The sequence below is a fragment of the Corythoichthys intestinalis genome, chromosome 2 (assembly GCF_030265065.1).
Source record: "Corythoichthys intestinalis isolate RoL2023-P3 chromosome 2, ASM3026506v1, whole genome shotgun sequence".
Classification (NCBI taxonomy): Eukaryota; Metazoa; Chordata; class Actinopteri; order Syngnathiformes; family Syngnathidae; genus Corythoichthys; species Corythoichthys intestinalis.
Window position 1 is genome coordinate 47,794,871 of NC_080396.1, and position 15,821 is coordinate 47,810,691.

The 15,821-nt window shown below is 40.3% G+C and overlaps 2 protein-coding genes across 4 annotated transcripts in view; one reads left to right on the forward strand and one right to left on the reverse strand.

Moving 5' to 3' along the window:
• Window positions 1-8,555, reverse strand: creg1 (cellular repressor of E1A-stimulated genes 1). 2 transcript variants are annotated; one of them, XM_057829632.1, is made up of 5 exons: window positions 8,319-8,555; window positions 7,062-7,354; window positions 5,135-5,254; window positions 4,935-5,048; window positions 1-342 (listed from the first exon to the last, which is right to left on the reverse strand). In XM_057829632.1, exons 2-5 carry the CDS (start codon window positions 7,338-7,340, stop codon window positions 256-258), a joined length of 600 nt encoding a protein of 199 aa, XP_057685615.1. In that variant the 5' UTR covers window positions 7,341-7,354; window positions 8,319-8,555; the 3' UTR covers window positions 1-255. The 2 variants fall into 2 exon arrangements, with proteins under 2 accessions (XP_057685615.1, XP_057685614.1); XM_057829631.1 differs by lacking the exon at window positions 8,319-8,555 and having other exon boundaries at window positions 7,062-7,447.
• The window catches only part of otud5a (OTU deubiquitinase 5a), a 22,526-nt gene continuing 15,021 nt past the window's right edge, over window positions 8,317-15,821 (forward strand). The window contains exons 1-2 of one of the 2 annotated variants that reach the window (XM_057829617.1): window positions 8,317-9,217; window positions 13,524-13,614. In XM_057829617.1, the coding sequence (XP_057685600.1) occupies window positions 8,630-9,217; window positions 13,524-13,614 (679 nt within the window). In that variant the 5' untranslated portion in view covers window positions 8,317-8,629. Of the gene's footprint in view, window positions 9,218-13,520; window positions 13,615-15,821 lie in introns of both variants that reach the window. The other variant, XM_057829616.1, reaches the window with a different exon arrangement.

Below are 15,821 nucleotides of genomic sequence, written 5' to 3' on the forward strand. Positions count from 1 at the left end.
TTACATTCCACAAACTTTATTAAGAAACAATATAATGTATATAATGTTCTATCAAAAATATAATCAAGATTTTATTATATAAAATAAAAATTAATGGCAAAGTGCCAGTGTCATTTAATTGTATTTTTAAATGTATTTCACCCAATCTAAACTTATGGCACTTGCAAATGACAGCAGATCAGTTAAATCTCATTCACTGGAAGAAATACCCAATATGATTCACTGCAAACAACAACACACTAAACACCCATGACATCACTTATGCACATCATTTACGGAGGCTTGGAAGTATTCATCTGGACTGACTGTCTTCACTCCACCGAAATAATCAAGCACCCACACCTGCAACACAGAGGGCGGAACAATAACATCAGAGCATATGCTACACAGTATTATGTAGGGATGTCCCGATTGCATATTTTTGCACTCGAGTCCAAGTCACCTGATTTTGAGGATCTGCCAATAATGTGTCTCGATCGGATACCCCGACAATGTAATGGAGGTCGGGGGGTGCTCATCTAAATGTAAAATATTTCAATACTGACATGTTCTTTCTTTTACAATGGTATCTTAGTGTTAGCTTCCCACGACGGCGATCAGAGCATTGGCCTCCCAACGGTGTCTACTTCCGCTGTGTTGTGATAATGCGAAACACTATAAAACATATATATGTATGTATATACTAGGGGTGTGCCATCTTAGGCACCCCACGATTCGATTCGATTACGATTCAGGGTGCAACGATCCGATTATTAAACGATGATCGCGGTATTGACGATGATCACGGTTATCGCGATTATCACGATTATCGATGCATCGTACATTACTACTTAATACAGTAGCCAAACAAATGTATGTCCATTACTTATTTAAAATATCCTAATGATTCAACAGGAATGATGGAAACATGCCCATACAACAAATAGCTGCCCTTAAGCTGCTTTTTTATTTTTTTATTTTTTACATGAAAGTGCAAAAACATTAACCATTTTAAAGGGAGTACTTATTTCTCTCAACAATACAATAACATTTACACAGGTGGAATGAATTCCACATTTTCTGGAAACAAAGTGTCTTTAGAAATAAGACTTCTTTTAACCAATATACTTTGTTTCACAGAATTCTGTACTATTTCGTATGTAGTGTTACCGCTAGGGATGGGAATCGAAATCCGATTCCAATTCGGAACCGGTTCCGAGTGTTTCGAGGCCTCGACATCACAATGAAAAAGCCTTAACGATCCCTTTAACGATTCCTAAAGACGCGTATTGCGTCGTGACGTGTCTTGTTGTCCAGACGCATCAAACTAGCATGGCGCCAAGAACCACTCGCTCCAAAGTTGGACTACACTTCACCAGGAAAGAGTGTGAAAATGAAAGGTTATTGACGGGTAAGCACGAGCATTGCAGCCATAAACATAACAATGACAGCACGTAGGTTCAAACGCTCGAAAGTGTGTCTTCACTTCACGAGGAAAAATTACAACAAAGCGACTTGCAGTCATTGCAAGGTGGAGATAACTGCATCGGGAGGGAATAGACTGCACTGTCCTCACTGAGACAGCTATACAGCTAGCTAAACTCCGAAATGACGATACAGAAGACGTTGGTATAATTTGCTGACTTTATTCAACCATCACTTGAAGAGTGAAACTAAAAATAGAAATGAAACAAATCAATTTCGTCCCCAATAACAAACAGGTTTGCATCAACGTAAATCAGCGATGATTAGCTGCTAATAACAGTATGGTTAGCATTCGTTCGCTAGCATTAGCACATCGTTCAAACCACTACACAACTGGATTTAAGTGTCCGATCGCGAGTGGAAACACAACAACAACAACACAAAAGATTATACATACAGGCGTTGCCTCTGTAGATATTAACATTAACAAAGAACGTAGGCTCGTAGAAGTGTTTCCCTCTCTCACTTCGCACGCTCACTCGCTTGGATGCGGCATTTCTTCGGGTACCCAAACTGCGGCCCGCGGCCCAAATACGGGCCGCCTCCACATTTGGTCCGGCCATTTTGAAATTTTTTTTTTTCCTCAATCGTGTTATTTATTTCCTGGCCTTTTTCCTTGAAGAATTCAGAGCGGGTTATTTGGTTATTATCTATTTAATTAATAGTGTTTTTATGATTAATTATTATTATTATATTATTATTTTTATTTTATTTACTTTCATTCCGTGAAGAATCCAGAAAGGGTTATTTGATTGTGGCTTTCTGAAAAACAATAATTTTTTACATTTATGCACTTCTGCAATCGTCACACTTTTTTTATGTTACAAACTGACCCCGGCCCCTCATCAGAGAAGGGAAAAGTTATGTGGCCCTCACAGGAAAAAGTTTGGGGACCCCTGCTTTAACACATATTGCCAAACGCAGAACAACAACCTATCTCCCAATATATACCAATATTTTTTATTTCTATTAGATAAATGTTTCAGTAAAATGTTACACATTCTTGTGTATTTGCCACTTATTGCCACAGTTAACATTGAGGCTTTGGGCTTCTTTTGATCTCGTTGTGAGTTTGTAAGGTTGTGAGTTCTGATTAAACAAACTCGATGCCAATCAAAACGTTTGTTGTTCTTTTCCCCCAAATTAGAATCGATAAGAGAATCGATAAAAAATCGAATCGTTAAGCAATATCGATAATGGAATCGGAATCGTAACAATCCTATCAATTCCCATCCCTAGTTACCGCTGTACTTAATCATGGTTAATCATGAAATACATGTTAGCGAATTAGCTTAGCGCTCGGCGCTAACTATTAACATCTCAAAAACAACAACAATAAAGGCTAAACAGTACAAGAGGTTTCGTGTACTCACCTCTTTTAGATGCACACGGGTCTTACCAACAGACTCAGGACATTTTTCAGTTGAAATGCCTTAAAACTACTGCTGGACATCTAAATGACAAGGAGCAACGAACTAGGTATCTCTCTTCCCCTCTTGCTCTACAAAAATAACTTGCGCACAAAAGCGCGACCACCGGGTTGCGCTTCTGCTTCTTCCACTCTCATACACAAATTTATTTTCCAGTCTTTTAAAAAGGAGTAAGTCTCTCTCTCAATAACCAGCAGCATCCATCACAACGTGCCTTTTAACGGTGCCCGGCGGTAGACGTGTCTTGAATTTCGTTCTGCTACAAGTGGCTGCCATAAAGTTATGAGGGAAAAACATCGTTTTTGAACCTTTATGAATCGTAATCGAATCGTCACGTGTCGAATCGTGATGCATGTAATAATCAATTTTTTGGAACTCCTCTAGTATATACTAGTATGTTTGTTTCTTTTCGCAATATCTTGGTATATTTTGTTGCTTCGTAGCCTTTTAAATTTAGAAACAATAATAAATATATCTTAAACATCCACTCTTTTTAATCTGATTCTGATCCTCAAAAAAAAATAGGTGATCTGGCATGATTTCCTATCATGTGATCGGATTGGGAACATCCCTACTGCTATGAAATACTATTGTGGAAAAATTGCCCTTTTGAAGGTTTGAGGGAGAGATTTTTCTTTTACTTTTTCTGTCATTCCATTTTGCAAGTTTTCAATTAGGCATTGCAGCTGTAGTAAGATTACAACGTCTTTTGAAAAAAAAACTGACTTATCATCATCATATCAGAAATTGAAAATTGTTAACCGTAACATTCCATTTTTTTCCTTTGGAAAAAAAATAATTCCTATGGCATTTAGGGGTTAACATATTAGCAGTGTTGTTAATCTTACTGAAAAAAAGTAATTAATTATAGTTACAAATTACTTCTCCCAAAAAGTAATTGCGTTAGTAACTCAATTACCTGAATGTAAGTGTAATTAGTTATTTGGCAAAGTAATTGGTGACAATTACTTCTTTTTTTTTCCTCAAAAAAAAAAAAAAACATTGGCCACACTATTTGAAGTTTTTTGTGGAGGTTTTTGGTACAATTGGCCCGAGCCCAATTCTTTACCATAATTTACCCTTTACCCTGAATCACCTGTTAAAAGTTGTTAAAATTGCTCCCATTATTGCATTAGTTCCCTTCTCTCTACTTTCAACATATGAACGTTTTAAAACTGTTTCATCATTTAAAGATAGATTCAAGTCAAGATTTTGCCGATTTAGAAGTATTTTAGATAAAAAGTTACTTAGGTTCGCTAGGAAGGTTCTCTTCAACAGAGCCGTCCTAAAAAGCCTACTGCTTTAAGATGGCGGCTGTCTACTAACGCATTTAGAGCCATGTCCGTCATTTTGCATCTAGTTATATCTATATACAGTACATGTGATGCATCTAGTTATATCTATATACAGTACATGTGATATCTACCATGTCTACCATATCTACCATAACAAACGGGCGTAGTTTGTCGGCTATCGGCTACAACATGTATTATTGGAGCTACCTAGCATCGCGTTTGCTTGGCGTCACAACTTTCTTGCCTCCTCCCCGCTCCTGCTCTGCTCTGTCGTCTCGGTGAGTCCGTCTCCCTCAGACTTTTCGACCAATATAGTAACGCATAGTAACGCATGCCTTTCCGTCCTCAGTAACGGTAACGGCGTTGCCAAGATGAGAAAAGTAATTAATTAGATTACCCACTACTGAAAAAAATAACGCCGTTAGTAACGCCGTTATATTGTAACGCCGTTATTAACAACACTGCATATTAGTAGTGTTTAACAAGCATTAGGATTGTGAAATGGATTCTTAAAATAATTTGTCCCCTGGACCCAAAAATCTTGACAAGCCCTGGTTTACAATCCCTCACGGGAGAATTCAACTCATACATTTCCATCTATTTTCCATTCCACACAAAACCAGGTCACATAGATGCAGGCATGCAAGGAGGAATGTCAACAAAGCCAAGGAGTGTTCAAACAGTCATGCACATTTTAGAAAAAGGCTTAAGGCATCTGCACCTCAACAATTGCTGTCCAACCTACCTGTGTGATATTGAACTTGGCAAAGAACCAGTTGTGGTCTGAGGGCCAGTCGACCATCTCAGGGTGTCGGCTGAAGAGGGCTTTCTTTGCAAACTGGGCTTCTGTGCCATTCACCTGAAGCAAATAAGCATGCCAATGTAAACTGTCGAACAATAGCAAACTAAAAGGGCGAGTGTAATGCACTTTTGGCAAGCACACACCTCCAGCACAGATCCGGATAAGATGATGTGAGCGCACAAAGGACTCTGAGGGTCGAAGCCCTGCTGGCGGCAGTAGTCAGTCTGAGCCAGAGACATGGACAAGGACGCTTGTTGGTTCACCTGCAAGGCAACAAGGTTTCACTTCATCTCACGCAATCTTTTAACTTGGCAAATCGCTATATTCTAGGAGCATTGCAATAAATTGCAATATGTCGGAAAACGTACTATTTTCAGGAGTTCAATTCAAAAATATGAAACTTGTAGATTATATAGATTATCTTTGTACTAGAGTTACAAAGAAGTGTAAGATTTACATGGGAAGGTTAAATTATGAATATTTGAAATGTAAATTATAAATACTTTGCTTTGTCATCAGCAGACATCTTTGCAAAATAACAACAAACCCCTTGCCATTGCAAATGTATTTGTAAGGAAGTTCAACTCAAGTTTGAAATATTTTATTCAGCACTGAATTATTTCATTAAAGACCAAAATCACTGATGACAAATAATTTCTCACCTTCCCAATCAAAGCTATTCATAGCTGAACCAACCCCCCCCCCCCCCCCGACCCATCCAAAAAGGCCAACAACGTACTAAAAAAAGCCTAAATTCCAGAAATCTGTGTATGTTATGGAGGAATGCACAATGCATGGAATTGTGTTTGCATTAAATCTGGTTGTTTTAGTAAAGAGTTTTAAAATACTGTATTTCCCAAATATATTCATTTTTGCTATTACGACACAAACCTCATTGTTGTAAATTCGTGGTTTATCCAGGGTTATTCGATCAGGGGTGTCAAAATCAATTCCACTGCTCGTCAAATTGCAGATACAGCACTTTTTCAATTAACTCATGTATGATGTTCGAGTCCTGACATTTGTTGTCAGTAAAGGTATAGGCGGAAAATAGGGGCTACAGACCCGAACGCAGTAACTATTATGACTGTGGAAACCATCTTTATACATGTTACCATATTTAATCAGCGTTGGGCCATGTTTTGGGTCATGTGACTGCAACGTGTGACTATATCTCAAAACTGCTGAGGCACCCTTGAGAAGTTGCTGAGTCATGGTGACATTGCAACCGTTGCATATGTCTACTTGTATGTAATAGGGATGTCCCAATTTCATAATTTTGCACCAGAGTCCAAGTCACCAAGTTTTGAGAATCTACCAATACAGAGTCCCGATCAGAGACTGTTATTTATTTATTTATTTATTGAACAAAAGTTCCAAACATGTTACAGTACTGAACTGTCTACAGTACTTCTGCTTTTTCCTGGAGTTGCAGAGTATAAAATGAATAGATTTCGGTTTCTTTTGGCATTGCCATTGTATTTCTGGATTATTTTGTCACTTTGTAGCCCTTTAAAAATGTTTTGTTTTGTTTTTCATTAAAAACCCAATCCTTTTGAGACAATTCCGATCATCTGAAAAATGGCGCAATCAGCCTGATTTCCCATCACGTGATCGGACCGGGAACATCCCTAGTATGTAACATGTTCACTTACATAAAGAAAAAAGTATCACGTTAACACAGGAGTAAACTCGTACCTGTGAAACATTGTTAAAATAAGGGGTTCGGTGTTAAAAGACAAAGTGTGTTAATTTCAGATTTAGATAATGTTCATGGAAAACACTTGAATTATTGTGTTATGGTAAGCAGAGAATGGAAAGGTTGTCATATGTTGTAAGACTTAAACCACATCCTTAGATAGCCCTAACTAGGGTGTTATCCTTTATCAAATGTGTTTTGAAAGATAAAGTGTATGTAGTATAGCCTATAGACAAAGTAGGATACCGTGTAATTTCTCAAAGTGGGTTCCTCTGAAAAAGCAGAAGTAATTTATAAGACAACCATTTTAAACGTCCCCTAGAGAGCAGACGAGCATTTAGAGTCGTGGTTACTTTTAAGTGATGACCTACCTCCAGGTCCTGTACAGAGATCTCCATGCGGGTCAAGTACATGTATGGCACGCCGGAGCCCGAGCCCGGTGGCCCGTCACTCATCGAGAACACGTTGGAGAAAGGTTGCCCCACCACCGGCTTGTGGCTGCTAATAGTGGCCATGGAGGCCCAGTCGCACTGATGGGCAACGAAACGTGCGACCCGGGCAACCTGATCGTGGGGTGGCACGCGGATCCGGGAAGAGGCCGAGGTCAGGCCGAGGAGTAGCAAGCAGACACCCCACACGAGAACTTGCATGGTCAGCTGCAAAACTTCAGAGTCGGTGGTGGAGTAAGTAAACAATATGCACGACGATGATATAAAGATAAACAACTTGGACCGGAAGTCCGGTCCGGATTTTCGAAATAAAAGAAGCTGAAAGCACGCTTTTCAATATTATTGTCGTTTACAAAACAAAACGTTATAAAATAGAATATTATAAAATAAATAGCTGACAGAAAGAAATAAGAACTACAACAAAAAAAACCCGATAATTTTATCGGTGTTGTATGTCCACAAAACTAAAATGTAGTGACATTAAATACTCAAATCTTTCCGTTGTCATTATTTATCCCAATAATCTGCATTTATAGTCGCCAAATGAAATAATTCAAAATGACTGAATAAATAATATTATCTTTTGTTGAGTTTTAGTATGTTTTAATTTTATACAGATGGATCCTGCAGCTGACAAAAACCCCAACTAGATACAGTAAAACATAAACCAAATACTTTAATTAATAATAAAAAAAATACTGCAAGAAAAATAAAAACTGATTTAAAAAGCGCAAATACACTCTAACACTAATTAAAACTAATCAAATTAAAGAGGGAAATAAAAACTAAAATTAAAAAAATTCCAAATTAATGTCTTTGTTGTTTGACTGAACAAGATACACATTGAGCTCTAATCCAAGTAAATAATAACTCGCGCCGGAGTTTTAATCAGTATAGTCATTATGTTAAATGAATGAGGAAGCCTGCTGACTGCAGTCACCAACGCCTTTCACAAGGAGTGCATAAGCCATAAAGGATAGGTTAATAAGATGGTTTTTTGCAGTGTGCTGTATCTACACAAATTGGTAGAATGAATCGAAGAGAGTAAAATCGAGAGTATCGTAGCATATCTATATTAAATAAGCATTATCTGTATTTTATTTTTCCAAATCATTATTTGCATTCGCGGAACCAAGTCAAGATTCAGCGTGTGCCGGTGACGTAAGCACGCAGTCTGACCTGGAAGTGACGCGTTTCGGCCCGTCAGACTGTGTTGATGTTTTGTGCACGAGCTCTCGGCCGGGAAGACGGAGGCGTATTTTTTGTTTTTTTCTTCTTTGTCTGTTGGTTGGGTTCCGTCCAAACGTCGATGGGAATCGTCGTGTTGTCGACGGGGAACATTCGCTCGATGATTCGCAGCTAGGCAGCCACCTCAACGCCGAACACAGCCAATCTTTTGAACCAAAAAGGCGGACTGACTCGTCGCCCTCTACCCCCTCACCACCTCCCCACCCCTCCTCCTCCTTCTCCCGTTCCTGCTCCTCCCCACCATGACGATCCTGCCCAAAAAGAAGCCCAGCTCCGGGGTCGCGGATCACGCTGATGACAGCGACCGCCGGAGCGTCGCGGACCCTCACCAGCACCCGCACCCTCACGCGGGGAGGACCGGAGCCCGGCCACGGGCTTCTCCCCCGCCATGGTCGTACCAGCCCGCGCCGGCCTCCGCGAGAGACGAACGGCGGAGCATTGAGGCGAGCTCCCGGCCGCAGCAGGCCTCTCCTCCGCCTGGCGGCTCCGTGGCCCCCGCCGGGCCGTGCGACGGTCGGGACGGTGGCGGCGGCGTCGGCGGCATGGTGGCGACCTCTCGCGGGGACCTGGTGGTGCAGGCCGGCGTGGTGGGTTGCGGCGGAAGTATCGGCAGCTGCTGCTCCGGGCCCGGCCTCAGTAAGAGACGGCGACAAGCGGGCACCTGCTCCGGTGGGGCGGCGCTAGCTGGAGGGGGCCAAGCCGGCGTGAGCGGTCCTGGCGGCGTAGGCTCGAGCCAGGAAACGGACGAGGGAGCCGGTGGCAACAACAGCGAAGACGAGTACGAGAACGCCGCCCGACTGCAAGCCGTTGACCCGGCCACCGCAGAGCAGGTGAGCGTCAGAAACAAGTCCGTTCGTGTGGGCTTCCTGCCTCGCGTTTAAAGTCGTTTAAAGCTTCGGCACATGGGCATATTTGAATGACACTCGTTTTAGGGTAACGTCAATCACGTCGTCGCCAAGGCAACACATCCTTAGCTTAGCAACAGTTCAAGATGCTAGTGGTGGGAAACAAAATACCGGTACATACTTTTCAGGTATTTGCTCTTTATCGGAGTATTTATTTGATCGATCTTTGAATCCTTATTTCTGATATCCGACATCTGATTTTTGTTCACCATAAGTTGTAAAAAAAAAGAAAAAATAATACACCTTTCTGAATGTTTTTCAATATAGGCGTTAGCGTGTTTGGGTGGGAGAACGCAAGTCTTGAAGTAAGTCATTCAATTGACATGAATATGTGAGTTTTTGTTTGCGTCGCTATACAGTTGTGTTCAAAGTTATGATTTTGAACAACATTAAATACATATATTTACATGTACAATTTATTTCCCCTTGGTTTCCTTAAAATTAATCACAAAACAAATTCACCTTTACCTGTAAGTGAAGTGAAGCAGATGTTGTTTGTGGTTACTGTTAATTGTACACAAATGCATGTTAGTGGAGTTGCCTCTTTGTGGATCGGGAACAAAATTACCCATCACATCAGGTTTGTGAAAGGCATTTTGTCACATATATATATAGAATGATTGGTTGGGGTATATTAAGTCATAGGTAGCGTGAGTAAAATATAATCGCTAACCCTCAAGTAGACGCTATTCATTACACCGTCAACTAAGCACGTTAATTAGAACAACAGAAAAGGCAGTGGAAGGGAGATGTGCCAACATCTAGTCGTCCAACAAACGCATAAAGATAAGATGGTTGAACTCCCTTAAGTATTTGCTGTCTGCTCAAATTATGAAAGTTACCATGAATAATATAATACCTTAATGTGAAATAATTGGCAAAGCTATCTAATGATCAAATTTAATGAACCATTTGCAGTTTTACAGTACATGCAGGTCCACGTTTACTTAGAAATGACTGGTATTGTGGTGTTTAAAATGGATGGATGGATCTTTGAAACATAACTTCACAACCAAAATTTTACTAATCGAGAACTACACCACAGCTATAAAATAGTGCTGTACAAAAGATTGAATAAGATTAAAATGGAAACCAATTATTGTCGTTGTATGGTTCAGATACAACAAAATTGGTATATGAAAAAAAATGATACACAGCCAGCAATAAAATTACTACTGGTAGGCCCAATGATCCCAGAGCTCAAAAAAATTAAAAAGCCAGGTTGAATCGCTGAGAAAAATGGGCATCATATTTGGCTGAATGTGCTAGTCTTTCGTCTTCAAAATGTAGAAAAAGTCCTCGAAAAGTACCAGCAGTCCAGTGCAGAACTAGTGTCTATTACCCATTGTACAACTCCACGTTGTCAGACATTTGTGAGACAAAATGAATGATAATGATTTGATAATGAAATGTTTTTTGTGTCAAATGGCCTCCCTAGTAGACTGAAATTAACTTACATTAGAAACTCGTGCCACACCTTACCATTCCACCAGAAATGTTTAATGTGCTGCTTTGCATGTGAGAGAAAAATTTAACAAAGAATCGCTTATGTAAGTCTTTTTATTATGCTTTGAAATAGATTCCTAGTCATCAACAATAAATATTATCAAAAATATATCTTTTGCCTTATTGCCGGCGCCACCATGTGCTTCTAGCTTCTAACAGAAAATTAATGAGTTAGCCCAGCACTTAGGTTGAGTACCAGTAGAGTCTTCTAAAGAGTGCAAAATTCAAATGACGTACCTTGGACACAAAAAATGTCCGTACTCACTATGCGCAGCATCGCCTAAGCAGCTAAGTGAAATTGACAGGCTATATAAATAAATTTGATTTGATTTGAATGTCACCCTAGGTCAGGCATGAAAATCTCTCACCTTTCGACGAAATTCGCCGTTTTGAAGTCAAAAAGGGCGACCTACGTGAATTGCGTAGATCCGAGGAGAAATTCTTTTGGGGGGGGGGGGGGGGGGGTCGGGAGGTTTTATTTAATTATTATTATTATCATCATGTGATTAACTTATTACGTAAACTGAGCACTTAAGAACACAGTCAGCAAATCCTTCTAGATGCTTCGCTGACGAGAACCAATCATCGGCCCAAGCTGCGTTCCATTATTCCAAACGCGCGCACTCCTTACGCGTGTACATGGAGTGCTCGGAGAGCCTTCGGTTGCATTGCAAAGCTAAAAAGCAGGCCTTATCCACATCGGGGCAGACCAGAGCGCAGCATACACACTTGCCTGTATTTGCCAGCAGATTGAATTTGGTGAGTAATGGTTTCAATCGTTTTCACGTTTTGCGATATAAAAAAGTTACTGCCATTCGTTGCAGCTTGCGTTGAACACTGCCAGAGCTAGCCAAATCTCCCATGAAAAAAAATAGCTCCCGTTAAATTGGCGTCAAGCTTGTGTATTTAACGGTAATATAAACGAAGAAACACACTGTTGAGTCAAATTAAGCGGCATTCTCTCGGATGGAGGGGGCGCCTCACATCGCTCCCGTCGTCCGCCGGAGACGCGTTATTTTCGGCTTGGATTTGAGCTGACGGCCGGTGTCGGCACAACAGCGGCCCGACGAGTGGTGGGAATGAGTCCTGCTTCTTAAAGCTTTTCAGAAATACAGGGATCCCTCGTTTTTCGCGGTTAATAGGGACCAGAACCCGCCGCAATAAGTGAAAACCGCGAAGTAGCGCCCCCACCCCCCCCCTCATTTTTTTGTGCGTGTTCAATGCGTTTATTCAGATTTTACATTGGAAAAAAGATACATATATATATAAGACATGTTTTTTCACTTTTTTCACCAAAGTATCATTTATAAATGGTTTTCAAGCACTTCAAAATGTAAGAATTATGATAAGTTTTAAACATGTTACTGCCCCACCGAATTATTTTAAAACAAGAATAAAGTAGTTAGAAAATGCTTGGCTTTATTAAAAGCTTCATCGTGAGTCTACTCAAACCCTCTCAGGCTTTGGTAAACGGTGATTGGCACATGTGCAAAGTTTTTCTTTTTATATATATTTTTTTGTTTGAAGCAACTTATTTGATTGAATAATAAAGACACAAATGTCCTAGCCAAAATGTGGCCCAAACGCAAAACATTACTTAAATGGAAACATTTGTTTCAATCAAGAAAAATAGTTTTCAAATGCTTTTTTTGTCTCAAATTTATTATTGCAATCAAAAACTTTTTTTTTTTTATTGAAGCTACTTTTTGGGATTAAAAGTATATACTGTATTTTGATTGAAGCAACTTTGTTTTTGATAGAAGTAACTTTGTTTTTTGATTGAATAATAAAAACACAAATCTAACTCCATCGTTATTGAGTGAGAAAGAAATTAAGAAAGCTTTAAAACTAAAAGCCACCGGGGAGTCTGTTTGTTTTTTTAAATATTTATATTTCATTACATAGACATGCGTCGTAGGGAAGGGAGATTGAGGGATAAAAAAAAGGAGTTAGATGAGGCTGCTAAAGGCAGTGGATACCTCATCAGCTGGGTGAATAGCAGACCTGATAAGTACAAGTTTGCAAGGATAGTCGGGTATTAAATCCAATTATAAACACAATTACAATGTTATTTTTCTATAAGATTTTTATGTCATTACTTTATTAATCATTAGGTGCTAGAGTTGTTAAGTATGGATAATAATGAAATAATAGTTTTAAGAAAACTGTGCTGTTGGTGGCTCAGTGACCATCTGATGTGGTTTGTTCTCAGATGAACAAGTTGAGGAAGGAAGTTTTGATGCAGAGGTTGAAGGAAGAAAAGAGGCAGACTGACTGAGTCACAGCCAGAAAGTGTGGATGACAGTTTTGATTTCCATTCACTGTTGCCCCCTCCCAATTAAAGTATGTCACAGTCGCAGCCAATTATTATCTAAAGCTGGTTAAAATTGAAGTTATGTTGTTTTATGGTGTATTAAATACTTGTTCATGTGCCCCTTTTGATCTATGAGCACCCACCCCTCCACCGGTCTCTGCATGGCCCTGCTGAAACACAGTGTGGGTCGACAGAGCTCAATATTTTGTTGGGGTATACAATACAGTGTACTGGAATATATTTCCTCCACACCCTTCTCACCTTTTTAACCCCTGACCCATTTTCATGCCTGCCCTAGGTCCAAACACAAATATTTGACTAACTATTGATCTCAAGGAAACACACTGGTGTTATGATGTAATCACAAATTTTGACTGCATGTGCATATGGGCATCTGTGTGTGTGCAGCAGGAGCACTGGTTTGAAAAAACTCTGCGGGACAAGAAAGGTTTTGTCATAAAGAAGATGAAGGAGGACGGGGCTTGCCTCTTCCGAGCTGTTGGTGAGTCGAATGATTCCACTGATGATGAGCAGGTATCACTGTGGTATTTGACAGTGCAATAGACCCCATTCACGTGACGTCACAACTCCGCCCCCCTGACTTGAGCCGCCATATTGTCTGTCAGCTCATCGTATTTACATATTACCGCTACTTACATTCCTCCTATTACTGCGTGTTTTTCTGCTTGTGTAAGGAATCACCGCATAGTAAACGAACCCCAAAACCTTCCTGACAATCATTAACATTGATTAATCAAAATGGTGAAGGCATGTGTGGCGGTTGGTTGCAATAGCAGAGAGGATAAACGGTCATTTGTTTGCCCATTGTTAAAATGGCTAATCTCTAAAGCAGCACGGTTTGTTTATCTCGGTCCATGATGCGTTTGTGTCGACAGCCGTCAGACAGCGGCGAAAACATCAACAGTCGTGATGCCAACACGATCGCAGACATCATCAGACGGAGACTACGAAACTCGTTGCCACGGTTGTTGTGCCGAAAAATAGCTGCCCCGCATGAAATGTCCCCCCTGACGGGAACTTCCACACGGAAACGACTTTCTTGTACCGTGAATATGTATTATTTTACTTGAACTAATAAATCTTGTACAGTAAATATGTATTATTTTACTCTGCTTGAACTAATACATGTCATACCTGTGTGATTGTCATTGGGATATGGTCGTGAAAACCTGTAGTCTAATACATTTCTGTTCAAAGATGGCTATGTGGCCCAGTCCACGGTTTGTTACTAAAATACAGTACTAATATTTTGTGTAATTTAATTATTTATTTAAAACTGATTTGACAGTCCTAAATCCATTACTGTAATGCGTCCATGAAAACATTTGATGTTTTCACTTCAATAAAGCCTTATAAATAAGCGCTCCTGTCAGGGGGGGCATTTCACGCGGGGTGGCTATTTTTCTGCACACAGCGGCCCGTTGTCGAACCGCCGATCAAGTTTCATTTTACAAGCATGATAATGGTGACGCTCAGCTGCCCAAATGTCGGTTTAAATTCGGGCCGGTGCCGATTTTGGGTACCCGACGCCTCATCATAACATCAACTGGAGTATGACTGGAGGTTTTTGCACGGGACGGGACCAGACGAGAGGAAACATCGATTTGGGCATCAAATATGGATCTGGCGACTAGATCGACCGAAGCTTTTCCAAATAACGACTTTTATGCAACTCATCCAATGAGTTTAAAGCCTGAAAGCACCGGGGCTTCCATAATTTGCAAGTGAATCCACCTTTAGAAACTACGGTCATTGACAATACGGACACACAATGACGGACAATATGGCGGCACAATACAGCGATCACGTGATTGTGTGACGTTGGTGATTGGGATCTATACCTTTGTAGCATGATTCTTACTATGGCTAAGAACTTTTTTAAAACTTTTTTTTTTTAACCAGTTTTTCTCTTTAAATAAATCTCCTAAAATTTCCCGTAGTTTTTGGTTTTCTCTCAATATGTGGTGTATTTAACTTAAATTATTTTAGCAAATGCCTCCAAAATAACAGTGAAAGGGGGTCTGAATACATTCTATATATACTTGTTCATATACGTAACCCGCACTGAACTATAAGACGCTGGTGTCCATATTGTGTTATGGAATACTATACACCAAGCTTTACTATACACATATATACACTCACTGGCCACTTTATTAGGTACACCTGTCCAACTGCTCGTTAACACTTAATTTCTAATCAGGCAATCACATGGCGGCAACTCAGTGTATTTAGGCATGTAGACATGGTTTAAGACAATCTCTTGCAGTTCAAACCGAGCATCAGTATGGGGAAGAAAGGTGATTTGAGTGACGTTGAACGTGGCATGGTTGTTGGTGCCAGAAGGGCTGGTCTGAGTATTTCAGAAACTGCTGATCTACTGGGATTTTCACACACAACCATCTCTAGGGTTTACAGAGAATGGTCCGAAAAAGAAAAAATATCCAGTGAGCGGCAGTTCTGTGAGCGGCAGTTCTGTGGGCGGAAATGCCTTTTTGATGCCAGAGGTCAGAGGAGAATGGCCAGACTGGTTCGAGCTGATAGAAAGGCAACAATGACTCAAATAACCACCCGTTACAACCAAGGTAGGCAGAAGAGCATCTCTGAATGCACAGTACATCGAACTTTGAGGCAGATGGGCTACAGCAGCAGAAGACCACGCCGGGTGCCACTCCTTTCAGCTAAGAA